Source organism: Stegastes partitus, unplaced genomic scaffold (assembly GCF_000690725.1).
Source record: "Stegastes partitus isolate 25-593 unplaced genomic scaffold, Stegastes_partitus-1.0.2 Scaffold1186, whole genome shotgun sequence".
NCBI lineage: Eukaryota > Metazoa > Chordata > Actinopteri > Pomacentridae > Stegastes > Stegastes partitus.
The window spans coordinates 59,801-72,305 of record NW_007578917.1 but is presented as its reverse complement, the minus strand read 5'-3'; the positions used below and the strand labels follow the sequence as shown (position 1 = coordinate 72,305).

Here is a 12,505-nt window from a genome sequence, read left to right as displayed (position 1 = left end):
CCTTCTACTCAACACTTATCCTCTCTTGCGGACTTTGAGACAAGATGTCAGTACTGATCCCTATTATCAGTAATCAAGAAGATCCAGAACCAATATTTAGAACCCTACATACATTTACAGCAATAATAAATACCCTGTTGTGAAAATTTTGAATAACACAAAGTCCAACACAAAGCTTATTTTAAAATGCCTTTGTTAGTGTTTTGAATATGACACCTTAAAAGACAGCTTCTCAGTGTGTAAGCTGCAGTGTTGATTGGCTGATGAGTAACCAATCAGATCGTGCTGTGGGTGGGACATTGCTCCAGACTACATAGCGGTGACCACAGATAAAAAGACTGCATTAGAGCCAAAGTAAAGATTTTTTTGAATGGTGAGGTTAGGGTTAATGTTCTTTCACTGCAAGATTGTTTAGGATAATCCTGAATGAAATCACCTTTCAGTTTTTTCCTGGCTTATTGCAAGTCATTTAGAGATTTGTAATGGGAACTGAGTAATTATTATACATGCATGTTTCCTGTTGTACAGAAAAAAAAATAGTTTCATTCACAACTTTTCCTATCAATCAAGAATAATTTTTAAGTAGCCCATTTTGAAAGATCATAATAATAGTGGTGGTCTGTTCTTGTGAGACCAGTAGGTTTCGAGATGCTTTTAAATCTGCATTATATTCCTTACTTTACCCTTTAAGTCTCCAAATTCATCCTTACTGTATTTATAGGGCAGGTGACTGCAGCTGTGTGGGTATCTGCATGTATGTGTCAGTGTGGGTTTTTGAGCAAATGTGCAAGTCTTTGTTACTGCATGGGTAAGTTGCTGTAAATTACACAAAAGAGACTCCTCCTCCTTTGTGTCCTTGAAACAGAGATGATACTGTGTCAAAGGAACTCATGACTCACCAACCTGTGGAAGATGAAAAACTATTTTGGGTGAAAGTCTGACCAGTCCTCTTCTTCCTTAGTTACATTCGAGTTGCTCCTGGGCCCTAATGCTTTTGTATTTAGGATGTTTACATAAGATGGACATCATCACAAAGAGAAGTGTGTTGTACTGTGAAACTGTGAGCTAAACCGAGTGAGCAGTGGCTGGGGAATGCAATGAATTCGAGCTATGTAGCTGATACTGACGAGCAGGACTTTCAAGTTCTGCAGCAGAGAGAACACATGACACATCAGGTTAAGGTTCAGGCTTTATTCTGTATTGTTTATGTTTTCCTGTTACCGCTGAAATGTTAGTTCATTACTGAGTTTATGAAGCATAGCTCTGAGAAAAGTAAATAAGTGCGGTGAGCTGGTCTGTACTTGCTTTGGGTTCATCCAGTCGAGCAAGACAAACGATTACGCCCTCAACAACAGGCCCTCTAACCTGACAGAAGGCATGTCTGCAGAGACTGGTGCCAAATCTGCTTTCTTGTGCAGTTACATATGCCTTTCATTAGGAGTGTTTACCAACAGCATGACTAATACCTGCTCTGTGTGTCTCATTCTACTGGGTTGGCAGTCAGTCTGAACAGGATTTGGGTCTCTGTAGAAGAAACAGTAGCTTGTTAGGTCATATGTTGTCCACGTCCTGTAAGGAGTGATGAAACTTGTTGTAAAGTTCTGTGTCGTGAGATATTTTTAAAAAAACGGTTTCACCTTAACATCCCTCATTGAAACAAAACACCAAACAAATCCATGTAACCATTTTACGTTGTGTAATGTGCATGAAGGTTATGTCTGGTACATTCCCTTGACATTTCCTTGTACAGCTGCATGGTTTGCATATGATCTGGTTTGTAGTGACAGTCTCTCTCTGTTACAGACCCAGTCCACACGCACCAGAGGTACCACAGCGATTACAGCTCATCCAGTGAAAGCCCCTCAGTGACCTCCTCCGATCCAGAGTACAGGCAAGGTAACAGATGCCTGTGAGGAATCCTTTACCATGTCATTGTTATGTTTTTCATGGAGCTATATCCAGTACAGAGTGATGTAATGGGATTTGTGTGTGCAAACTTTAAGGAACAGTTGGCAGGTGCTGCACATACATAACTTTTTTTTCCTCGTTGTGTGCATGCAACGCGAGTAAAATTTAAAGAGCAGTACATTTTCAAAATAGCAGTAACATTTCCAGCACAACGGATGAAATAAATCAGGTAATAGAAAAGAAGAAGTACCCGCAATGGGACTACATGCTTCTCAATCAGTTTCTGTGGATCCGGAGCCCTGCTGGTTTTTATTTAGGTTGTCTAATCAATGACAGATTTACACCTGGAAGGGTGATTGAATGCATTTAACTAGAAAACCAGCAGTGTTCTGGACAGCAAAGACGGGGACTGAAAACGACTGGCAAAAGATATCAATTATTCTTTGTCTCTTCTGACCACTAACTGTGGGCTGTTCTGCTCATAGCCAGATTCTCTACAGGCTTATGGCCAAATCCCAAAGTATACACTTCGTAGGCTTGAAATCATGAAGTTTGCTGCTTTGATTTGATTTCAAGAAGCACAACAGCTGCCTTGGCAGTTACCCGCTTCAAGGTAATTTCCAAATCACCTGCTTTCCTGGTGTTGCTTATGGAATTAGATCACATCCTCCTCTATGATGGGTTTCACAAGATAGTTGCACAAGATAACATGCTTTTTCGCTATCAGTGCAAAAGGAAATTGTGCAATAAAAATAACCAAGACAGCAGTATCATGATAGTAACAGACAGTGTGAGTAATGGTGTCACTGCTGTGGCTAATCAAGACTAATTTCTCTAACATTGTCAGCACAATAAATCAATACGTTTAGTTAAGGTTCTCCTACACATGAACACATGCTAGTCTAATGTTTAAGGCATTTCTCAGTCGGCTGGACTCTTGTTACATATCATCCTCGACTCTCTTCCCATGTTTAGTGTTCATCTCTACTGCTGCGATCAAATCAAATAGCAAAAATAAAAAAAAAAGAAAATAATAAGTATGACCTAACACCCACACTCCATTCAACACTGTCTCCATTTTGAGCCAAAGTTTGACATTGAATTGAGTCAGCTGTGAAAAATGTTGACATTGAAGTGGAGAAAGTTCCATTTGGAAATGTCTGAAGTATATTAAAGGTGCTCTAAAAAGAAAGCCTGTTTGAATTCCTTTCAAATGAAGTGTACAATTAAGTCATAACCTCTAAGACACAGAGATGTCTGAGACATATTGTTGCTGTAATGCAAACAGCAGCCTTCCACACACACACACTTTCAATGCAGGCCGAAAGCCGTTCTATTTGCGGTGTTGATTCGACCTGGCTTCAGTATTCTGCAACTGCTGCTTTGACACGTTCATACAGGTACATTCACAGCACAGTGTGGGTGTCTGCATCTGAAGGAGTGTATTTGATTGTGTACTCCTGAAAACAAGCTGTAGTCCTTTGTGTTTGTTTGTGCAGCTCATATTGCTGTGTCTCTTCCAGCTAAGAAACCAGGCGAAGGGATGAGGTATGGCTCCCAGCTGGCACTTTCATCTGAGCACGACGCCCTTTCACTGACGAGTCGCAACAGACACAGGTAAAACACACACCAGTGCTGCTTGTTCTCCCCCAACTGGCCACCCTGGAGCTAGATTAGTCTTATCTATATACAAGTCTCTCCCTTTGTGGAACCTATTAGATCATGTCCAATCTTCAAGTTTTGTTCAGTTAGTCATATTAAAGTAAAAATTGCTGCATGTTAAATGTATTGTTTATGTGTGGGGCTACAGTTCATGAGTTAGCACTGTCACTGCACAACAGCGAGGTTCTGGATTTGAACCTGCTGGTCATCTGGGGCCTTTTTCTGTGAGCTTGCATTTGTCGAAATGTGAGTTTGTGTGAGTTTCCAGCTGGTATAAACGCCAGCCCCCTTGTGATCCTCTACGGGATAAAGCAGGTATAACAGACGGATGATAGTGCGGTATTATGTAGCCCCTCTTCACCCACACTCCCCCCCAGTAGATCCTTAAGACTCTGTAATGGCTGTTCTGACTGAACTGATTTGGCATTTGTGAAGATGGTTTAATAATTGATTTGATGATTGAGATTGGGTTGGAAATATTGCATAAACGCCTGCTCACATGCACATCAGCGTGTATGCCTTCAATCAACATAGTTGTATGTGTTAGCTCATTTTTTCCCTCGAAGAATCAGTGCCTTCACCACAAAGCCTCCACTGAACAGTGAAGCCACAGATGAAGCTGTCCTGTTTGGTCCTCTGGGCCACACACACAGCTGGTGTAGCGCAGCAGGGTCAGGCCCATGCTTCACTAGTGAGGTCATCTAATGTGACATCCACATTCAGCATTCTCTATCTCTCTAATCTCTGGCATTACAGACCTGAACTGCCTGCTGTTGCTGCTGCTGTGTCTGCTGACAGAAAAACCACGTTTTCAATCTGTTGCACTCCCCAGAGCTCTTTTTTTCCCCCCGAAAACATCAGGCATCTCATACGTAACATCTCTTTGTAATCCTTCTGGAAAAGTGAAACAAAGACAGGCATCACATTTAAAACAACAGACTCCTGCATTAAACAGTTGTTTCCTTTCAGCTTTTTAGACATTATCAAACTGTTCCGACACCCACCCTCTTCCTCTCTTTTCCCTGCAGACAAAGTGAGGGGGCAGCGGATGAAGGTCTGGTTGGAGCCGAGCTGCTCCTCCAGAGGCAGGAGGAGGAGGTGCAGCGGCTCCAGGCCCACCTGGCCAGCAGGCTGTCCAGGGCCAATCTCTACCCCACAGATGACCCCTTGGTCCCATCTTCCATGCTCGACCTTCAAGACCCTCTTTACACCTCTTCTTTACCGCTCCGCAAAAACAAGGTTTGTGCTCAGTGACGTGCCGCATATGATCATCTGTGATGTTATGACGATCCGTGCAGTTGTTTGGGCTTTAATTTCAGAGACAAAAATGATTGTCACTTAAGTACAGCTTTCTTTATCACTTAGAGCACATAAACACACACGTGATACAGCCACCTCCACAAAGCGATTCAAAGATATCGTTTCAACACTCGTACTGCAACTGGAACTCACTGCTTGCAAGACCTGACTATCCACGGCTTGAAGCTTGTTTGTATTGCAATATTTGATGATGGATGTATAATTTTAAATCGCTTGAGCTCATTGGCAACAAAATTGTTGAGGCTGTGCTCGCTGGATGTTCTGCTGACTGGAATACATAATTCATTTCAGCCTCCGTATGGTAATTACAAATATGTGGGGTTGTGGAACATGTGGGATTTTTGGGGGTAAGTCTGATTTATCCCACCTACTATCACGAACTGTGAAAATGTGTCAACACAAGTGGTAAGCATAACAACAAATCTGCTGATGTTGGCAGCAAACCTCAAATATTGTATATTATTATGCTGCTAATAGGTTAATCATACTTGCAAAGGCGAGACATTTTTGCTGCAGTATGTTTGTGGTAGATTTAAATTGATGTAATTTAGGATGTGGGGGTTTCCAGTTGGAAAAACTAAAGAGCTTTAAACTGAAAGAAAGGAATCCTGCTCTTCCACTTCTGATGAGACTCGATTACAGTAGAAAGTTAGCAAACTCAACAAGGAAGTGAGTGCACAGCATCGTATGAGTTTCTGTCATTGATATGATGGGAAAGGAAGTGTTTTAATTGTTTTTCAGAGCTGATCATGAATCGTATGTGTGTTGCTGATGTCATGTAATTAATCAGCAGTTTGATACAGCCAGTAGTAATTACATCAAGAAACAAATGAAAAAAGCCCAACGTTCAAAATTACTTTTTAAAACATTAGCTAGATAAAGTTTCTCTCAATAACAACAACTTTTATTTTTACACCAATGGCAGAACTTTCACGGACCCGAGTTTGTGAAGATGGCCAGCGAGCCCTGCGTCCCCTTGTCTGTTCCCTCTTCAATAATGGTGAGGACGTAAATGTCTTGAAGCCAGTGTTTTCATGATGTTGTATCTTCTATTTTTAAACCGCTGCTCCATCTGCTTTTTACTCCAGAAACGCGGTAAGGTGGACGAAGTGCAGAGGAAGGTGGGCGTGGTGCTGCTGAATGGCCAAAAGCTGGAGCTGAGCTGTGACATCAAGGCAGTGTGCAAAGACGTTCTTGATATGGTGGTTGCCCACATCGGGCTGGTGGAGCACCATCTCTTCGGCCTCGCATACCTCAGAGGTACTTTGTGTTGCTCTTTGGGATGTTTGTGGTTTGAGGTGTGTGTGGGTGAGATACCTGTATTTGCTGATGTGAGTGTGCACCTGCTTGTGTTATGTCGCCACCTTACAACAGTGTTTATTAGTTATTCCTCGCTAGTTCAGGTTGTTGGTTGGTTTTTAAAGCTTCATTTCACGCATGTGAAAAGATTCTGATAATTCAGTGTTGATAGTGAAAGACTTAAAATGGATTTGAATGTATTCTAGAATAACTTTAAATGCAAAATATACAACTGTAAGATCACATGTATTAAGTGCAGTTTGGTTAGTTTTCATGGAGGTTTATTGTAATTCCATGTAGATTCATTTACTCCACCTGATGTCTCATAAAGGTACAAAAAGTATGCCTGCCTGACCTCACTGACTGGCTTCTCTTCACTCCTCTCCTCCTAAAAATCACACACACACAGAACATGAGTTTTTCTTCGTCGAACCTGATGCCAAATTGTCCAAAGTGGCCCCCGAGGGATGGAAGGAGGAGCCTAAGAAAAGGAGATCTGACGTGCCTTTTAACCTTTTTTTACGCATCAAATTCTTCCTCGATGATGTCAATCTCATACAGTAAGTGAACATTTTAGCCAAAAGCCTAAACGACACGAGTTTCATCATCACACAGCATATGTTGCCGTATCATATGTAAGATAACCAAAGATCTGACTGTGCCTTTGTGGATAACAGGCATGCTATGACCAAACATCAGTACTACCTTCAGCTGAGGAAAGATATCTTGGAGGAAAGGATGCGGTGTAACACAGAAAACGCCATGCTGCTGGCTTCACTGGCATTGCAGGCTGAATTCAGTGACTACCAACCTGAGGTACCCAATCTTCTTTTTTCCTCTTTAAAGTACTAATTTAAACTGAATCTGATTATGATTTTAATTATTTATTTCAGTTACCTTTCTATTTGTTTAATCACTCTTCTGTATACAAACCATATTTACATAAAACATTTTAAAATCACAATATTAAAACACAATGTAAATTAGTGGCTTGTTAAAAAAAAAAAAACAGAATAGGAACAAAAAACATTGGTGTGATTAAATTAAACATCATTAAAGAACAAATTGATGTTAAGACTAATGTTGTTGATCTCGGTGCCTCAGCTCCATGGGAAGACCTACTTCAGATTGGAGCACTACCTGCCCGTGTCTGTTCTGGATAAAGTGGACCAGACGACCATCAAGGAGGAACTGCCCAAACTTCACAGCAACTACTACGGAGCATCAGAGTCAGAGGCGGAGTTTGAGTTCCTCAAGGTTAGCAACTACAGAGTAAATATGAATCAAAGTGTCATACAGATGGACCAAAATACTGTCACGCCTTGTATTTGTCTTGCTCTGATTTGCAGCTGAACTGTTTATTTTCTGACAAAAACAAAGAGCAATTTGTGCCAGAGAGTTTACTTTGGGCGAAAAAATTGCAATGTTAACTCCAAAACAGGTAGTTATGCCCTGCCACTGCATTTTATCTTCGTTTTTTGGGATTTTGTTTCAGTGCTACGTTTACAGTCTGTTAAAACAGCTCCTTGCTTCATGCTGCTGGACAAAATTTAATCATATCGCATGCAATAAGATGAAAAATTGTGCTCTCATATTGGATCACTGACCCCATGAAAAACCTGTTTTCTGCATGAAAAGGTCCATCATTCTGTTTTAATCTGTCTCAGTACACGTTCGCATCACTACTCCATCTCAGCACCTTGAATTTCTAATAATTTAAGGCCGCTTGTATTGTTTGTCTGAAAGGTGAGCCAGAGGCTGACAGAGTACGGAGTCCATTTCCACCGAGTGCTTCCTGAGAAGAGATCTCAGACGGGCATCATGCTGGGTGTCTACTCCAAAGGAGTGCTCATTTTTGAAGTCCTTAATGGAAATCGCACTGCGGTGCTAAGGTTCCCCTGGAGGGAGACGAAGAAGATTTCCTTTACAGTATGCACTTATCTCTTTATTGTCAGAAATAAAACTGTTCCACACCGTAGCAAATACATTTTCCACGGGAGATTAGTCCGGCTGATCGACCTTTCGCTTAAATGTTTAACTTGTCACTCCGTAGAAAAAGAAGATTTGCCTTCAGAACACATCCGACGGGATTAAGCACCTGTTTCAGACAGACAGCAACAAGACGTGTCAGTATCTGCTACAGCTGTGCTCCGATCAGCACAAGTTCCATCTGCAGATGAAGGCCCGCCAGAACAACCAGGAGCTGCAGGACTTAGGTACACAAGAAAGGAGCAGCCACACATCTGTATGGGCGTTTCTTTAACATGGCCTCAGGCTGAACATTTGGCCTGCCTGAAATTATATATACTTTCACAGAGAACAGAGTTAACATGTCACAGCAACATTTAACACAGTAGACCTGAAAATGACACATCATTCTCCAGAAAACTGCATTTTGATGTCAACGCTAACTCCACCTAAGCTCTTTGGAATCTCTCTGCTATTTTTTTTCCTCTTACCTCTGCTATAATAATAAATAATGACAAGATTTGTTATAAATGTTCCATTAATTGTCTGTTCATGTTCCTGCTCATCAGAGAACAGCCCTTTGAGCAGTTTGCAGTATTCCCATGACCCTCGGAGTGGAGATGCAGGAGCGAGGACGGTGAGCTCAGGCAGCCTGGCCCCCAGCTTATCGACGCGCTCCAACCCGGACCACCTGAAGAGGATCTCGTACTCAGAGGTGGCCCTCAACAAGGCACCCTCCGGCCCAATATTCGTCAAAGATGAGCTTCACTTTCCAGGTTTCAATCCAGTGGTCTCCACGGTCCTTTCCAATCCGCGAATAATGAGCCGCTCCCACCACAACCTCGGGCAGATGCCAGAGTCTCCAGAGCACCGAATGGTGGAGTCATATCATGGCCAGTCGCACAGCGGCTTGAGTCAGCCGCCACCCAACCAAGTGGCCTCTCACTTTCCACAACATCAGCGAGCCAACTCAGACACCGACTCCCTGTCAAACCAACAGGACAAGTGAGTTGAGAAAAGTGAAATGTTAAAAGCAAAGAGACAGGTTGTCTCCTAAACACACTGGTGGGCTTTATGTGAGAACAGTAATGAAAAGTGAGTGTCATATCTGCAGACACTGGAATATTTTAATGTATTTTGTTCTTTTAGTTCATCCTTCAATATCTTACTTTAAATTTAATTAAGGAAATGTGGTCCTGTGTTAATGTGTAGATCCTCTGTCGAGTCTTCAATGTCAGAGTCTGCAGCTCACTGTAGGACACACTAAGGTTACTAAGTGAGGACTTAGTCACTGGGACTTTACCTCTGCCTACACTATGGAGACAGAGAACTCTACCTCCAGCCTCTAATTGACCCTCCGGGGGTCTGTGTGTGTGGGTGCACATGCGCCCTTGTGTTTTCGTGTGACTGTGCCTACCGGTGTGTGTGTGTGTTCCTATTTTAATTAGTAAACCTGTTTTTTGCCGGTTGCTCCCTCCTGTGTCAGCCTCACAGATGACATGTGCAACTCGACTGGGATTCTGTACGCACGAAAACCTAACGGGCCTAAACATTATTAAGAACCACGGAGTGTTCAGTGTAGCAGAGAACACCTTTTTTACATTCAGCCCGCTTTCCTCCTCAGGCTAATCTCCTTCTGTCGCTCTCACCTTCTCAGATCATTTGGCACAGCGTCCCACAGCAGCCCAGCCTGGAGCCTCAGCAGGTCCAAAAAAGAATCTGACTCTTCTTCCATAGAGGATACTGGCCAAGCATACGTAGTGGGTAAGGACGCCAACCTGTGTAGGATGGTGCTGATGAAGCAGATCGTCAGAGGTGGAGAGCTCCACTATGACACATACATCTGTGCTGAAATACTTCTGTGCAACTGTAATTCTGATAGACTCTAGAGTAGTACATGACATCTCTCTTCTTTTTTTTTACACCAGCTGGTAAAGAGCAGAAAGAGCAGATCCAGCACACAGGGGTTTTTTTTATTTTTTATTTTTTTTTATTTATCACAACCACCTGTCTCACTAACAGTAGCAAATGAAGCTACCATGACAACCATGTATATAAAATATGTTATGTTCTGAAAGTGAGCAGTAACTGCAGTGAGTGAGTGAGTGACATTGGTACGTCCCAGTAACAGTGTCATGTTGTCGTTTTTTCTTGTTCTACTGCTGCTGCACTGGCAGGTTCACTACATTTATTTTAAAAATGACTTTTTTTAAATTACAATGTAAAAAAAAACACCCCCAAAATTGTTGTTTATTTCAAACATTGTATATAGATTTATAATACTTTTTTAAATTCCTGATGTGAATAAACACTTTCTATACTGGGCATCTGAAAATTAGTTCCGTTTAACCCTCTGAACACCAAGTGGTTTTGGAGCATTTTTTTGCTACTGTCACATTTTTACTGCAATTTTAAGTCCTACACAATGAAGAAATCTACATTTTGTTCAGTATGACACCTATAATGCCATAAATCAGAAAAAAAGGAAAAAGCGAAAGTCACATTTTTTTTCCTGATTACTTATTTTACAAAAATTCCCCCCCAAAAAATCTACCATCAGCATTTAAAACATTTTTCCAGGTGTCCAAAGATGGTACTAAAACTTGAAAAAACTATCGATATTTTACTACTTACTTTTAAAAACTGACTTCAATGTCTGTGTCCTACCTGCTCTGTGTAAACGCAGCCTGCAGTTCGGCTGAAAAGTCCCAGAATTTTTGTCAAAGCGCTTTCAGTTGCAGCTCAGCCACTGATGGAGAATTTACACATGGATTCACACAGTTTGCTTTTTTGTTTTTTTCTTTTTACAGAATATACTGAGAGCAAACGGTTTATTTTTGGCAAATTTTTATATGAGACAATATGTTCAATAGCAATTTACATTTCAGTAATTTTGAAGAAATATGACAATTTAAAGCTGACATGTCTTTCAAATTTCTTGACCAAACAGCACATCACATTATTAGTGCAAGGACAGTCTTAAAATTGAATATATACAATTCTTTGTGTTTATACAGCTTCTGGCTCTGATAAATGGTGGAATGTCTGCTTCTTCTATTTTTTCTTTTAAGATAACATGCCTTTTAAACTGGCTGGCTGGCTTTGGTGCTCAGAAAGTTCATTTAATTTAATGATAGGAAAAGAATTTCCTTTCTTTCTTTTTTTTTATATTTTACAGTCTGAGCACAGACTTGACAGTCGGTTGTCACACATAAAATAAAAATCCTTCTCTTCCTAGCAGTCATTGAATTTCATAACAAAAGCAGTTGGACATAAACTTGTTTCTTTTGTTGGCTTTTATTGAGGAAAGAGAAAAAATGTTAACTGCAATAAATTCTCAGGTTATAACTATTTATACACGACAGATTTTTATTGCTGCTGGATTTAAGTTGGTTTTTTTTGTAGTTTATGCTGATTATGTCGCATATGTTTGTGTTCACATAAAATGGTCTGATCATGCAGGAGGCATGTGTTAAGACAATATTGTTAACTGACTTTAAATAGGCAGAGAGGCAGACATGCAGTTTTCTTTGTTCTGCAAGGACAGCCTTACTGACTGCTTGTGCTCTGTTCCCAGGTGTCAGTATGCATAGTTCCTCTGGTCCGCCTTCAACGCCAGCTTCTGTTAATGGTGTGTATGGAAATCTCTGACCTTCGTTTCAACAGATACACTATTTCTTCTTGCTTTGTATACACCACGACGTCAAAATGAAAGAAATATCTGCCTGCTCTCCACCATTTTCTTGTCATTCTGAATCCTCTACTTCAATCTTGTTGGACCATATGCTGCCTGTGACTTAGCAAAGTGCAGATATACAAAGCAAAAATCGTGTTCTAAATCTGAATTATATAATGCAGAATTAAGTCTCTGTCTTCTTAGTGCCGCCTGCCTGTGGACCTTAACTCTGGCCCCAGTCCGACCATTTTAATAGCTTCATGCTTGGCACTGAAATCCTTCCTTTTCATCCGAGCTTAGCCAATCTTTTCAGCCCCATTAGTCAACAGTGCTAAAGTGGGAGCCCTTCAGCACCACCGTATGCCTGCCTGGGCTGATTAATCATAACAGTGTAGATGAATTAATGCTCTCAGACTGGGATACTGTTTACCCCTGTTTACCAAAATGACAACAAAATATGCATCTGTCACAAAAGACAGAGGAAATGTGTTTACAATATATATCAGTAAATAAAAGAACTGCCATGTGTGTCGTGTTGGGGCAGACTCGCTAAAGAAGAAGCTCAACGCACTGCCATCCCCAGAGCGAGAAATCACAACTGTACACCTGAAGAAAGATGTGAAATATGGACTGGGTAAGGGAGTATATTAATTTTCATAAAATAACAACTCA

At 41.1% G+C, this 12,505-nt stretch overlaps 1 protein-coding gene across 3 annotated transcripts in view; it reads left to right on the top strand.

The window, feature by feature from the left end:
- ptpn13 (protein tyrosine phosphatase non-receptor type 13) overlaps positions 1–12,505 on the top strand; it is a 47,799-nt gene that overhangs the window by 22,849 nt on the left and 12,445 nt on the right. For all 3 annotated transcript variants that reach the window (XM_008297099.1, XM_008297098.1, XM_008297100.1), the window contains exons 8-21: positions 1,804–1,896; positions 3,432–3,525; positions 4,599–4,809; positions 5,816–5,890; positions 5,979–6,150; positions 6,599–6,749; positions 6,867–7,005; positions 7,294–7,446; positions 7,936–8,118; positions 8,243–8,405; positions 8,727–9,162; positions 9,815–9,921; positions 11,735–11,788; positions 12,378–12,467. In XM_008297099.1, coding sequence (XP_008295321.1) covers positions 1,804–1,896; positions 3,432–3,525; positions 4,599–4,809; positions 5,816–5,890; positions 5,979–6,150; positions 6,599–6,749; positions 6,867–7,005; positions 7,294–7,446; positions 7,936–8,118; positions 8,243–8,405; positions 8,727–9,162; positions 9,815–9,921; positions 11,735–11,788; positions 12,378–12,467 — 2,121 coding nt within the window. The remainder of the gene's footprint in view (positions 1–1,803; positions 1,897–3,431; positions 3,526–4,598; positions 4,810–5,815; positions 5,891–5,978; positions 6,151–6,598; positions 6,750–6,866; positions 7,006–7,293; positions 7,447–7,935; positions 8,119–8,242; positions 8,406–8,726; positions 9,163–9,814; positions 9,922–11,734; positions 11,789–12,377; positions 12,468–12,505) is intronic.